We start from the raw sequence: 13,359 nt of genomic DNA on the forward strand, positions 1-13,359 counted from the left end.
CAATTCTAGCAATATTATCTAAATGGAAAGAATGAAATCATAGGAACACTGTAACCATGAATGAATTTATTACCTGGGAATGGAGAAAGCCATTCTATCTTGGTCTCCAAATCCAGGGCAACAGGATTGATGAATTCCAATACATAACAATTAAACAGATTTTTTTACATAACAAAAACACAAAAACAAACAAACAAAAACCCCCACCCAAACTCCTGTCACACCACCAAAAAAAATCCTTAAAAGCACAATTAAAAGAAAAACAAGAAATGAAGATGAAATATTTGCAACCTATGTAACACTCAAGGAGTGAATCTCTATAACATATAGAGCACATTGGTTTTTTTTTTAAGATTTTCATTTATTTATTTGACAGAGAGAGAGCACAAGCAGGGGAGAGGGAGAAGGAGTGGGAGAAGCAGATTCCCTGCTGAGCAGAGCCTGACATGGGGCTGGATCCCAGGACCCCGCAATCATGACCTGAGCTGAAGGCAGATGCTTAACCAACTGAGCCGCCAGGTGCCCCCAGAGAGCACTTTAAAAAACCAAGACAGCCCCAGTCGCCTAATGGATAAGGCATTGGCCTCCTAAAACCAAGACAATGAAGACCAAAAATAAAGAGAAAAATGGGCAAAAACATGAACAGACAGTTCTGAGTAAGAGGAAATGACTCTTACACATATGAGAAGATTATAGTCTCACTTGTTAAGAAAAAAAAAAAAGGAATGCAAATAAAACTGTACTGAGATATCACTTCTTACTGATCAGATTGGCAAAAGTCCAAATGTGCAACACACTGTTGAAGGAACTATGGGAAAAATAAATGCAGGGACCTGGGGAGTGCAAAATGGCACAATTCCCATGGAAGGGGGTTTGGTAAGATCTAATAAAATTACATGTCTATTTACCCTTTGATTTAGCAATCTCGCTTTAGGAATGTACCCCTAAGATACATATCCAGAAATATAAAAAAACGTATGCACAAGATTATTTGCTGAAGCATTATTTGTAGAGCAAAAGAATGGGACCAACAAAGATTTCCATCAATAAGATTGGGTAAAGTTTATGGTAATCCACACAATGGAGTACTATTCAAATATTAAATAAACAAAAAAGTATGATGAAAATCTTTATTGGTAAAGTAGGGAGTAACCTCCACAACGCATCAAGTAAAAAAAAAGCAAGTGTATACTTGGAGACCTTTTGTGTAAGAAAAAAGGCAAAATATATACCTGCTTATGTTTGCAATAAGGAACACAGGAAACTAATAAAAATGATTACCTATAGAGAATGGGAATGGGATTGGATGGGTAGAGGGTCTAGAGATTGAAGTGAAACTCCTCTGAAAATAACTCTTTACATAGTTTTGATTCTTGAACCATGTGATGGGGTTTTTGTACTTAAAAATAAAATTACAGATAAAAAGATCAAACATTAAAATTGAAACCAAATGAAACAGTTGAAACTAACTGTATGTCAAATTGCTCATATAAACTCAGAGAGACAAGAATTATTTCAAGTGACTTTTGTACTAGGCACCCTGACTGAACATCCTTAATATGACACAATATAAGGACAAAAAGAATTTTAAAGAAGACTTAAACATCACTCAGAAAATGTATCGATATTGATATTTTAGTATTAGTATTTTAAACTAGAAACTTTTAATTTTTTTGTTTTTTAGTGGTCAACAATTTTATTTTATATTACTTTTTTATTTTATTTTCTATTACTTTATTTATATATTTATTATATAATAATTTATATATATTTTATAAATTTATATATAATAATTTATATATATTATATATAATTTTATTTTATATTACTCAGTGCTCATCAAGATAAGTATACTCTTAATCCCTTTCACCTATTTCACCCATCCCACCACCCACCGCCCCTCTTGTAACCATGTGTTTCTTCTCTATAATTAAGAGTCTCTTTTTTAGGTTGTTCCTTTTTTCCCCTTTGTTCATTTGTTTTCTTTCCTAAATTCCACATATAAGTAAAATCATATGGTACTTGTTTTTCTCTACTGATTTATTTTGCTTAGCATTATGCTCTCTAGATCCATCCATGTTGTTGCAAATGGCCAGGTTTTGTTCTTTTTTATGGTTGAATACTATTCCATTGTGTGTGTGTGGGTGGGTACCACATCTTCTTCATCCATTCATCTATTGATGAACACTTCAGCTGCTTCCATAATTTGGCCATTGTAAATAATACTGCAATAAACATGAGGGTGTATATATCCTTTAGAATTAGTGTTTTCATAAAAACCCCATAGTGGAATTACTAGATCATATGAAATTCTATTTTGAAATTTTTGAGGACCCTCCATACCATTTTCACAGGTGACTACATCAATTTGCATTTCCACCAACAGTGCCTGAGGGTTCCTTTTTCTCTACATCGTTTTCAACACTTGTTGTTTCCTATGTTCTGGATTTTAGCCATTCTGACAGGTGTGAGGTGATATCTCATTGCAGTTTTGATTTGCATTTCCTTGATGATAAAGGATGTTGAGCATCTTTTTGTGTGTCTGTTGGACATCTCTATGTCTTCTTTGGAGAATTGCCTGTTCATGTCTTCTGCCCATTTTTTTTTTTTTAAGGAACTAATCTCTTTATTATTATTATTTTTTATTATTTTTTATTTTTTTATATTTATTTTTATTTGTTTATTTACAGCATAACAGTGTTCATTGTTTTGGCATCACACCCAGTGCTCCATGCAGTACGTGCCCTCCCTATTACCCACCACCTGGTTCCTCAACCTCCCACCCCCCCCCACCCCCCTGCCGCCCCTTCATAACCCTCTGGTTGTTTTTCAGAGTCCATAGTCTCTCATGGTTCATCTCTCCTTCCAGTTTCCCTCAACTCCCTCTCCTCTCCATCTCCCCATGTCCTCCATGTTATTTGTTATGCTCCACAAATAAGTGAGACCATATGATACTTGACTCTCTCTGCTTGACTTATTTCGCTCAGCGTAATTTCTTCCAGTCCCGTCCATGTTGCTACAAAAGTTGGGTATTCGTCCTTTCTGATGGAGGCATAATACTCCATTGTGTATATGGACCACATCTTCCTTATCCATTCATCCGTTGAAGGGCATCTTGGTTCTTTCCACAGTTTGGCGACCGTAGCCATTGCTGCAATAAACATTGGGGTACAAATGGCCCTTCTTTTCACTACATCTGTATCTTTGGGGTAAATACCCAGCAGTGCAATTGCAGGGTCATAGGGAAGCTCTATTTTTAATTTCTTCAGGAATCTCCACACTGTTCTCCAAAGTGGCTGCACTAACTTGCATTCCCACCAACAGTGTAAGAGGGTTCCCCTTTCTCCACATCCTCTCCAACACACGTTGTTTCCTGTCTTGCTAATTTTGGCCATTCTAACTGGTGTTAGGTGGTATCTCAATGTTGTTTTAATTTGAATCTCCCTGATGGCTAGTGATAATGAACATTTTTTCATGTGTCTGATAGCCATTTGTATGTCTTTATTGGAGAAGTGTCTGTTCATATCTTCTGCCCATTTTTTGATATGATTATCTGTTTTGTGTGTGTTGAGTTTGAGAAGTTCTTTATAGATCCTGGATATCAACCTTTTGTCTGTACTGTCATTTGCAAATATCTTCTCCCATTCCGTGGGTTGCCTCTTTGTTTTGTTGACTGTTTCCTTTGCTGTGCAGAAGCTTTTGATCTTGATGAAGTCCCAAAAGTTCATTTTTGCTTTTGTTTCCTTGGCCTTTGGAGACATATCTTGAAAGAAGTTGCTGTGGCTGATATCGAAGAGGTTACTGCCTATGTTCTCCTCTAGGATTCTGATGGATTCCTGTCTCATGTTGAGGTCTTTTATCCATTTCGAGTTTATCTTTGTGTACGGTGTAAGAGAATGGTCGAGTTTCATTCTTCTACATATCGCTGTCCAGTTTTCCCAGCACCATTTATTGAAGAGACTGTCTTTTTTCCATTGAATATTTTTTCCTGTTTTGTCGAAGATTATTTGACCATAGAGTTGAGGGTCCATATCTGTCTTCTGCCCATTTTTTAATTGCATTATTTGTTTTTTTGGTGTTGAGTTGTAAAAGTTCTGTATATTTGGGATACTAACCCTTTATCAGGAGGTTGTCTTTTAGTTTTATTGATAGTTTCCTTTGCTGTGCAGAAGTTTTTTATTTTGATGTAATCTAAAAACGTTTTAATGTATTTTGTAAGGACCAAAGTAAGAGAAATGAGATACAAATGTAGAATCAACACAGAAAAAAAAGACAATCTGTTAAATTTGAATTGAAAATCAATAAATGAACTCATCATTTAAAGAACACATTTCCTATCTCTGAGCACTGAAAAGACCTAGAAACAATGGCACCCAGTAGCAAAGAACATCTATTGCCCACATTTTGTGTCTATTACCTTTTCCAAAATAAAGGAATCAACGTACCTTGGAGAAATGACTGAGTCTAGGTCTGTGACAGGGAGGGTACAATTCTGTAACGGGGAAGTGAGTCTAGGACATTTTGTGCTGGTAAGTCAGGAAGTTTTCCAAAACTAATGGCAACATGTCAAAAAGACATGGGATCCAGTTACCCAGTATAAGGGGACTAGTACTGGCCCCAAAAGAATAATGATTACAATTGATTGAAATAACTTAAGTCTTAAACTCATAAATCCACAATGATACACAAAGAGAAAAATCCAGAAAAAAAATTCATTTTCTACTACTTGAAGGAGATATTAAATCCAAATCTTTGCTTTGAAAATTTGTCATTAAAGGGAAAATATTAAGCAGTTACCCAGTTTTTACATATTAATGAGGAAAAGTTCTTTTTCACAGAACTTTCTATTAATGTAGAAAGAATAATAGAATAAAAAATTTTATTTAATCACCAAGTATTTCACTATTAATTCAAAAAAGATTTATTAGTTGATGACCATACCATGGTGAAAATTTGTTGGGGAACAGGAAATTAGCATGTGCCAACACCTTACTCTGCAATTACCTGCTCCTTAACTACAAAGGGTAAAATGTACCTAAAGGAGACAACTGATAGTCACCACCCAAACAAGTGATCAAACTTAGTACCAAATTAGTAGTTTGATGTATCTCCTGACATAACACAAAATGAAGTACGTAGCTATACCTATGACATAGTCTTGACAAAAAATGTTTTAAAGATTTTCTATATTTATTAGAAAGAGAGCACAGAAGAGAGTGAGAAGGAGAAGCAGACTCCCTGCTAAGCAGGGAGCCTGACATGGGGCTTGAAGTGGGGCTGGATCCCAGGGCACCTAGATCACAGGGCTGTATCCCAGGACCCTGAGATCATGACTAGAGCCAAAGCAGCCGCTTAACTGACTAAGCCACCCAGGTGCCCCTTCTTGCCAGAATGTTTAACCTGAATCTTATCATTCCCTTAGGGCATACATTGGGATATATGCAGAATATGGGACATTCCTAGAGAAAACCAGTCAGGTCTCATAAAAAGCTCAAAAAATAAAGAGACAAGAAGACTATTTCTGGAATAAAAGCAACTGAAGAAATATAACTACTAAATGCAATGCTTGAAACTTTATTGGACCCTGATTTGTAAAAAAACAAAAACAAAAACCCTCCAAAAAGACATTTTTGGGATACTTGGGAAAATTTGAATATAAACCAAATAGTAAATAATGTTAGGAAATAATTATTAATTTTCTTAGGTGTGATAATGATATTGTAGTTATGAAGGAGAATGTCTCATTCTCAGAAAACCTAAACTGACTTATTTTTGGATGAAGTGTCATGATGTTTGTATTTGCTTTCAAATTATTTTGCCAAAAGCGTACTATACATGTAAATACATACATATAAAGCAAACATGTCAAAATGTTAGTCACTGGATCAAGGTGTTGGGGATATAGGCATTCATTGGATTATTCTTTGAACTTTTACTTCTTTGAAGTTTTTCATAAAAATATTAGGAAAAAACAGCATTTGAGTCCAACTTTGAAGAATAGAACACAAATGCTATTCTTTTGTGTGTTTGTGAATATTATTCTTAACGATTTATTCTTGCATTAATCAATCATAGACAAATTCAGCAAACAGATAAAAAGGAAAATTATGTGACACCCGATCTGGAGATAACTGCTTTTCATCTTTAAATATTTTAAGGTAATATGTGTGTGTGTGTGTCTCCTACATAATGTGCACTATTTTTGCATTCTTTTTCAGGTAACAATATCATGGATTATCTGTAATATATTTAATGTCTTCTATTGCTGGGTGGTGCAATAAACATTTACATCTTTATGTTAACATACATCTATTATTCTTCATGTGTCTGATTACTTGGAAGGGTAAGAATTCAGGCTGTGGAAAGGGTGGTGGAAATACATAAGCAGAAGCACGGAGACAGACAAGAATAAGGTGTGTATGGGAAAAGTTTAGGTTTACTTTGGCATGTAGGCCACTTTCCGCGAGGAGAATGAAAGCAGACACAGTAAGACGAACTTTCACTGGAAAGTAGTATGAGAAGAGACCTGTTCTCACTTAATCTCGGACTATGCCACACACGCTCTGAACGCTTTTACGTGCACACCTTATTTAAAGTGCGGGTACTACTGTTATTCCTATCTGTTGGCAAAGAAACTGAGGCATGGGCAAAGTTCAATTGCCCATGATTACCGATCAAGTGAGAGACGCAGGCAGGATTCAAACGAATGGAGTCCGGCTTCAGAGTCTGACTGCTTTTACCTCCATTTTGCATACGAAGAATCATGGTGAGATGCTGAGCTTAAAACCCAGGACTTACAGACGTTAAAACCTTAGACACAATAGGAGGTAGTGGCAGTACATATTAACATGGGCTCGATCTGTTCCTCTTATCCCTAAGAAGCACAGAAAGCATTAGCTTAGACCATAGAAAACGTCGATATATTCCCTATCTCCAAAATATAGAAGGCATTTAAACTTAGCATTGCCCTAAGACGGCCAGTTTGCCTGAACTAAACTGATTGGCAGTCAGGCTTCAACAGCGAAAAACCAGGTTCCACAGCTTGATAATTAAACTTCAAAAGGCGCGCGAGCCTCCAGGCTAAACAGTTTCCCGCCTCCCAGCCGGTTAGAGCCAGCTCAGCAACAGCTCCCCTTCCCCGGGTCGTGACGTCAGCGCAGGCTTTGGGCCCGCTTCTGGGTTCTCTCTGCATCTGCGCGGCCGAGTAACTGGCGAGTTGCGATCTTAGCTCCGCCCACTGCCCCGGAAGTTAATGCAGAAGCCACACCTCTCTTCTCATCCGGCTGGGGCGCAGCCATTTTAATTCATATCTGAGTGGGCGGTGGCGTTTCGTGTTGGCGGTCTGGCTCCGCTGGGCAGGGGGTAACTTTACTGGCTTGGGGTGGTTTTTAGTTTAATTTCTCTTTTCTAGCTTCACATCGCGGGCCAGTTCACCCTTTCTAGTCAACTGAGACCATGTCAGGAGACGGCGCCCCGGAGCAGGTGAGGAAAGAGAGTGGTGGGGCCTCGTGGCGACCTCTTCTCTTCAAGTCTGTGTTCGTCCGAGTACTCCAGCCATGTTCGCCTGAGGAAGGAATCGGGGTCTAATGGACCCGGAGAACCGGGTATAGGACAATGTGGGAATGGGGAGCAGGGGCTGACTGAGATCTGAAGTTATTTTTTGGTTCTCTGCCTTAGGCGTTAATACGAACAAATATTTAATGTAGACAATAGCCGGGAAGTTGCTTCGTCCTGTTTAGTTAGGTTCATGGGACTACTCTGAGATACCTTCCTTTGATACCATTTTGTTTTGATACTAGGGTGGTTAGGAATTGATTACTTTAACGTGTAGTCGCTGTTTTCGAAAAACTTGACAGTGTTTCCTCTGCCATCTCTCCGATATACCAAGAAATAGGTTACCACTTTGAGAAATAATCGGAGATGAAACTTACCTGGAGAAATAGTCTCTTGCCAGTGCGAATGAAGAAGAAAGCAGTGTAGAAGAGCATGGTTTTGCCGAGATTCAGGAATTGTGTGGCTTTCTTCTGCTTCCTTCTTTTTCTTTCATCTGTATGCATTTCATTTTCGTTTTTAAAGCGACACAAATATTGCAGAATTTGATAAATCGGAAATGAGAAATTGGTTTCGGCCCCTGTAAATAAAAGCGTCTGCTTTAGTACTGGATGTAAGCGTCTTATAAATACTGTAAAAATCAGGTATTTAGTAAAGTGATTTGTTTCTTTTGCTCTTTGTTCAGAATTTGGGTAAATAGTACCTTTTAGTTTGAAAGAGGAAACTGATACCTTATGAGAGATGTCATTCCATTTGTTTTTTCGATTTAAGTCCTGGTATGTTTAGGTAAATGGTTTTTAAAATGGAGGCTAGCTAGACCTGCAGAGTCTCAATTTCCTGAAATTTCCCGTTGCCGTGGTAACGAACTACACTTAGGTTTTTGTTTTTTAAATTCCCAGCTTAGAAGGTAGAGGCTGTTTTGGAGGTTGACAGAGATGAGGCAAAGTTGGAGTTCCTCTTGAATGGTCTGGGTGACTGTAAATGTCATTATGTCGGGAAGGCTTGCTAAATTAAATTTTGTGTTTGCTCGTTGACTGATTTCAGTACTGAAATCCCGTTTACATTTTTTACATGATGTCACAGTGCCCCAAAATGCAAAGTCTCAAGTCTCAAAATTATTTTATCAAATCTGTTTATGTATACCTACCGTTTTTCTGAGATGGGCTCTTATTTTGTCACTTGAAAGATGAGGAGTAGTGATGTCCTAAGATTTTATTGAAGGTTTCCAGAACTTGTTAATTTTTAAATTTAAAATTATTATAAAGACACTGAAATGTCATGACCTTGAATATTTCAGAACTGTGGTGTTTTAAATGGGAGAGATGGTGGTGAAAATTTACAGGAAGAGAAATTAACCTAAAAGTTTTACCGTGCAAAGTTTAGTACATAGAGAAAAGTTGGAAGTGCAGTGAATGCTAGCAATGCAGTTCTTCACCTAGAATCAGCAGTTGTTAACCGTTTTTCCCTACTTGTTTTATCTCTGCATACATACTTATTTGAAAGTAAGTTGACACATATTTCAGCCCCTTAAATTTCATCATTCTTTTATATAAGTACATTGATACAGTTGTATAATTATACGGTTTTCTCACCTAAGAAAATTAATAGTAATGTATCATTTCTGAATCCCAGTTTCTGTTCACATTTCCCCAATTATCCCAGAAATAGGATTCATTGGATTTTCTTTCTTTTTTCTATATTTTCTTTTACTTTATTTTATTAGAATCTAATCTGGGTTTACATGCATCATTTTGTTGTATCTCTTGAACAGTCCCCCCACCCCCCTTTTCTCCCAGGGATATTGTTTGTCTGAAGAATCCAGGACAATTTTCTAGTAAAAACTTCTCATTTTCTGGGTTGATTTGATTTTTGTGTGTGTGGTATCATTGAACTTGTCCCTTTATCTTTTGTTATTTCCTGAAAACTTTGTGGTTGCTTAGGTCTAAACTGAGAGCTCTGATAATATTTGGCTTAAATATTTTTGGGTAGAGTGGTATAATGTTACACCAAAAGGCACTTCATGCCAAGTGGTTAGGTTGTTCCACTATTAGTGATGGTTAGGTTTGATTATTTGGGTAGGGTGATGACTCTGGGTTTCATCATTGTGAAGGATTATTTTCTCCTTTGTAGTTAGTAATCTGTGGGTTTTGTGTTCCTCAGTAACCTTTTAACTAGTTATTTGTCAGTTAATAATTCTTGAATAAATCAGTTATTACATTGGAGGTGGTAATGGTGGTGTTCTAAAAATTCTACTCGGTCTTTCTGACTGGCTCGTATTTTTCTGTAAAGAATTTTTTTTCCTTTCTCTCTTTTTTAAAAGATTTTATTTATTTTGGAGAGAGAGGATTATTTTTCCCTTTGCAGTTAGTATTCTGTAGGTTGATGATGTGTTCCTCAATACCCTTTTAATTAATTGGTGACTGTTTAGAGGAAAGAGCTCCTAAAATGAGCTGAAATGGTAGACAAAAAGAGACTAAATACAACTGAAGAATCATTAAAAAAAAAAAAAAATTCAAAGCCACTCTGAATGGGGCGTTTGCTTTGGAAAGATGTCAGAGGATGTTATGGACAAAGAATATGGCAAGATAGTTGTAGATTTCTTTTAGCTTTATAACATTGAAGCTCAAAAAAAAATTTGGTTGAACAAACCTGCTGGTATCTTTGTTATTCAAAAATACGGATGGTCATTACTTTCTTGGTACTGAATCTATAAATTTATGCCTTCTGAAATGGGGAAATGATTGTAAACAAGCAGGATGGCTTGCTAAGATTTATTGTATTTTTTTTTTTTAAACTTGGGAGGAAGTTCTATTTTTGCATAGAGAGCTATTTAATTTACCTTGGCGTTTTTCATCAGTATTTTTTTATTACTGTTTTTGCCAGTTCAGTGATACAAAACTATGTGCCTGTAGGTTCCTCTCTACTCCCTAATGAAAACACATCTGGTTCATGTGTGGAATTATGGCTATATTTTTGTCTTGTGTGTGTGTCTCTGTGGATATATTTCTCTGTATATACATAGACACATACACACATACATTCGTGATTGGTTCAACTTTTTTTTTTTGACAGAGATCACAAGTAGGCAGAGAGGCAGGCAGAGAGAGAGGAAGGGAAGCAGGCTCCCCGCTGAGCAGAGAGCCTGATGTGGGGCTCTATCCCAGGACCCTGAGACCATGGCCTGAGCGGAAGGCAGAGGCTTTACCCCACTGAACCACCCAGGTGCCCCTTGGTTCAACTTTCGATCATGTTCTTTTTTTTGCTCCGTTTTACCTTGTGCAGTACCCCTACAGCATTTAGTTGTTGTCTGGAGTTCCTCCACTGGGTTTGTACGTGAGTTGAAAGGACTGCCTTATTTATTCATCCTTGCATCTAGGAATCTAGGAAATTCTGTTTTGATACTTAAAGGTGTTCAGTAAATTAATGGATGCATTTTGTATTTAGGCCGCATGAGATACATTAGAAATTCCCATAGAATTTAATTTCAGGAGGACAGGTGCATAAATAAGAAAAAAATAATTTGGGCATAAGAGTGGGGTTTTAAGTTTTGTTAGATAAGAAGAGGGAGAGTAATGTGTTCAGCCAGGCCAATTCAAATGAACCTTTAAATCCCTAAAATTGTTTCTGCACTCATCTTTTAGAAATAAGACTTCATTTTTAAAACAACTTATAACCAACCTAGGATTAGGAAGGCCTATATTGTAAACAGTGATCCTCACTTTGGAAAATTTGCATAACCTGAAGAAGCATAATTATCAGTAGTTCTTAATGAGGGGAACTTGGAGCCATAAACCATTGTTGTCTTTTGGTGAAAGATAAGTTTGGGACAATGTGGAAAATAATGAAAAATGTTCCCTGCTATATACTTAAAGATGAAGGATGAACGCATACAGTGTTGAAACACAAAACCTGGTTTAAGGTTTTGTTGGGTAACCATTACTACTTACTAGCAGTTAAAAGATAATGGTATTATCAAAACAATTTTTTAAAAATTATTTTACTTATTTATTTGAGAAAGAGAGTGCTTATAAAGAGAGCATGAGAGGGGAGAAAGTCAGAGGGAGAAGCAGACTCCCTGTGGAGCTAGGAGCGGGATATGGGACACGATCCCAGGACTCAGGGATCATGACTTGAGCCGATGGCAGTCGATTAACTGAGCCACCCAAGCGCCTATCAGAAACAGTTTTAAACCCAAAGTGGAGGGGTGCCTGGGTGGCTCAGGTGGTTAAGTGTCTGCCTTCAGCTCAGTTCACCATCTCCGGGTCCTGGAATCAAGTACCATGTTAGGCTCCCAGCTTGCTGAGGAGTCTGCTTCTCCCTCTGCCTTTACCCCTGCTTGTGCTGCCTCTCTCTCTCTCTCTCTCTCTCTCTCAAATGAATAAATAAAATCTTTTTTTTTTTTTTAAGATTTTCTTTATTTACTTTACAGACAGATCACAAGTAGGCAGAGAGGCAGGCAGAGAGAGGAGGAGGAAGCAGGCTCCCTGCGGAGCGGAGAACCCGATGTGGGGCTTGATCCCAGGACTCTGGGATCATGACCTGAGCCAAAGGCTTTAACCCACTGAGCCACCCAGGGGCCCCTGAATAAATAAAATCTAAAAAAAAAAAAAAAAGGCCAAAGTGGATTGGGTGGGGGTGGTAAGGGAGAGGGCCAGGTATATATATTAAACGATGTGTTGTTATTTGGGCCCAATTAGTTTTAATCAGTTCTTAACAATCTTTCTGTAATAGCCTTTCCTACTTATCCTTCTCCTGTTGTGATACTCGGTATAACAGTTTGGGGCAGCCAAAATTGAGTTCATCTTTTTTGTTAATATTTCGACCATGTAGAATACTCTAGTTGGCAATAGTTGTTCCTAAAGAGACTGATCTGTGTTTATATAAGTATTGATTTTCCTTAGAAGTACAGTAGAAGGGTGCTGTGTTAAGAGATTGCATTCCTTCAGCATTAAGAATGTAGGAGTTTCAGGAATACACCTTACGTCCCAGATAGACTTTCCAGAATTGCAAAATCTGTGTTGAGCTGTTTGTACCTATTAAGTGGATAATTGCCGAAAACAGTTCATAGTTGTAAACTTTTCTGCCATTGTCTCTAAATCTTTTCTCTGTAGATAAGTCCTGCCTGTGAATTTGAGTCCTTTTTTGTTTTGTTTTGCTGGGCAGTTGGTAATGGAGTGAGAATTGATGTAAAAATGGATTTGAGTTAGCAGATTTTTAGATTAATGGATAGTTTATAATCAGTATATACTGAATAAAACCAGGAGGACAAAACTATGTCCTAACTGATGATTTGCTAATGTTTTATTTAGTTTATCTAGTGAGTTAATATCTTGGCTACTTTTGGTCTAAAGCCACATTTTTTTAATTCTAAAAGATTCAGATTTTTATTTGTAGTTGCAGCTGTTTGTTTCCTAGGGAATTAATAAGCAGATTTAATAAGCAAATATGATAGTTATCATTATTTTGGCCAATAATCTTTAGCCTGTTTATTCTTGAGTTTTGAATTGTTTACATGTTTAGTAGATTTTTAGTCTCTGGAAGGGCTGAAGGGATGATATGCAGAATACAATCAGATTCATTTACCAAAAAAAAAAAAAATCTAGTAGAGTTCTATTGCACTGGTAAAGGAACACACATCGGACTAAACTGGCATTCAGTCCTAATGTCACCTGTCACATAAACTGCTCAGTTACTACTTGCAGATAATCTTGCAAAGTGCCACTCTTGTCTATTTTTAATTTTGAATAAAGGTTAACTACCAAGGGAGACTAAAGACTTCACATAGATAGTATAATTTATGCAGCTTTA

The 13,359-nt window shown here is 37.1% G+C and overlaps 1 protein-coding gene across 1 annotated transcript in view; it reads left to right on the top strand.

Annotated features, from left to right (window-relative positions):
- Nucleotides 1–7,302: 7,302 nt before the first annotated feature.
- Nucleotides 7,303–13,359, top strand: part of CSTF3 (cleavage stimulation factor subunit 3) — a 70,323-nt gene continuing 64,266 nt past the window's right edge. Inside the window, exon 1 of the mRNA XM_046014508.1 lies at nt 7,303–7,482. Within this exon, the coding sequence (XP_045870464.1) occupies nt 7,456–7,482 (27 nt within the window). The 5' untranslated portion in view covers nt 7,303–7,455. The remainder of the gene's footprint in view (nt 7,483–13,359) is intronic.

This window comes from Meles meles, chromosome 8 (genome assembly GCF_922984935.1).
Source record: "Meles meles chromosome 8, mMelMel3.1 paternal haplotype, whole genome shotgun sequence".
In the NCBI taxonomy this organism is placed as follows: Eukaryota; Metazoa; Chordata; class Mammalia; order Carnivora; family Mustelidae; genus Meles; species Meles meles.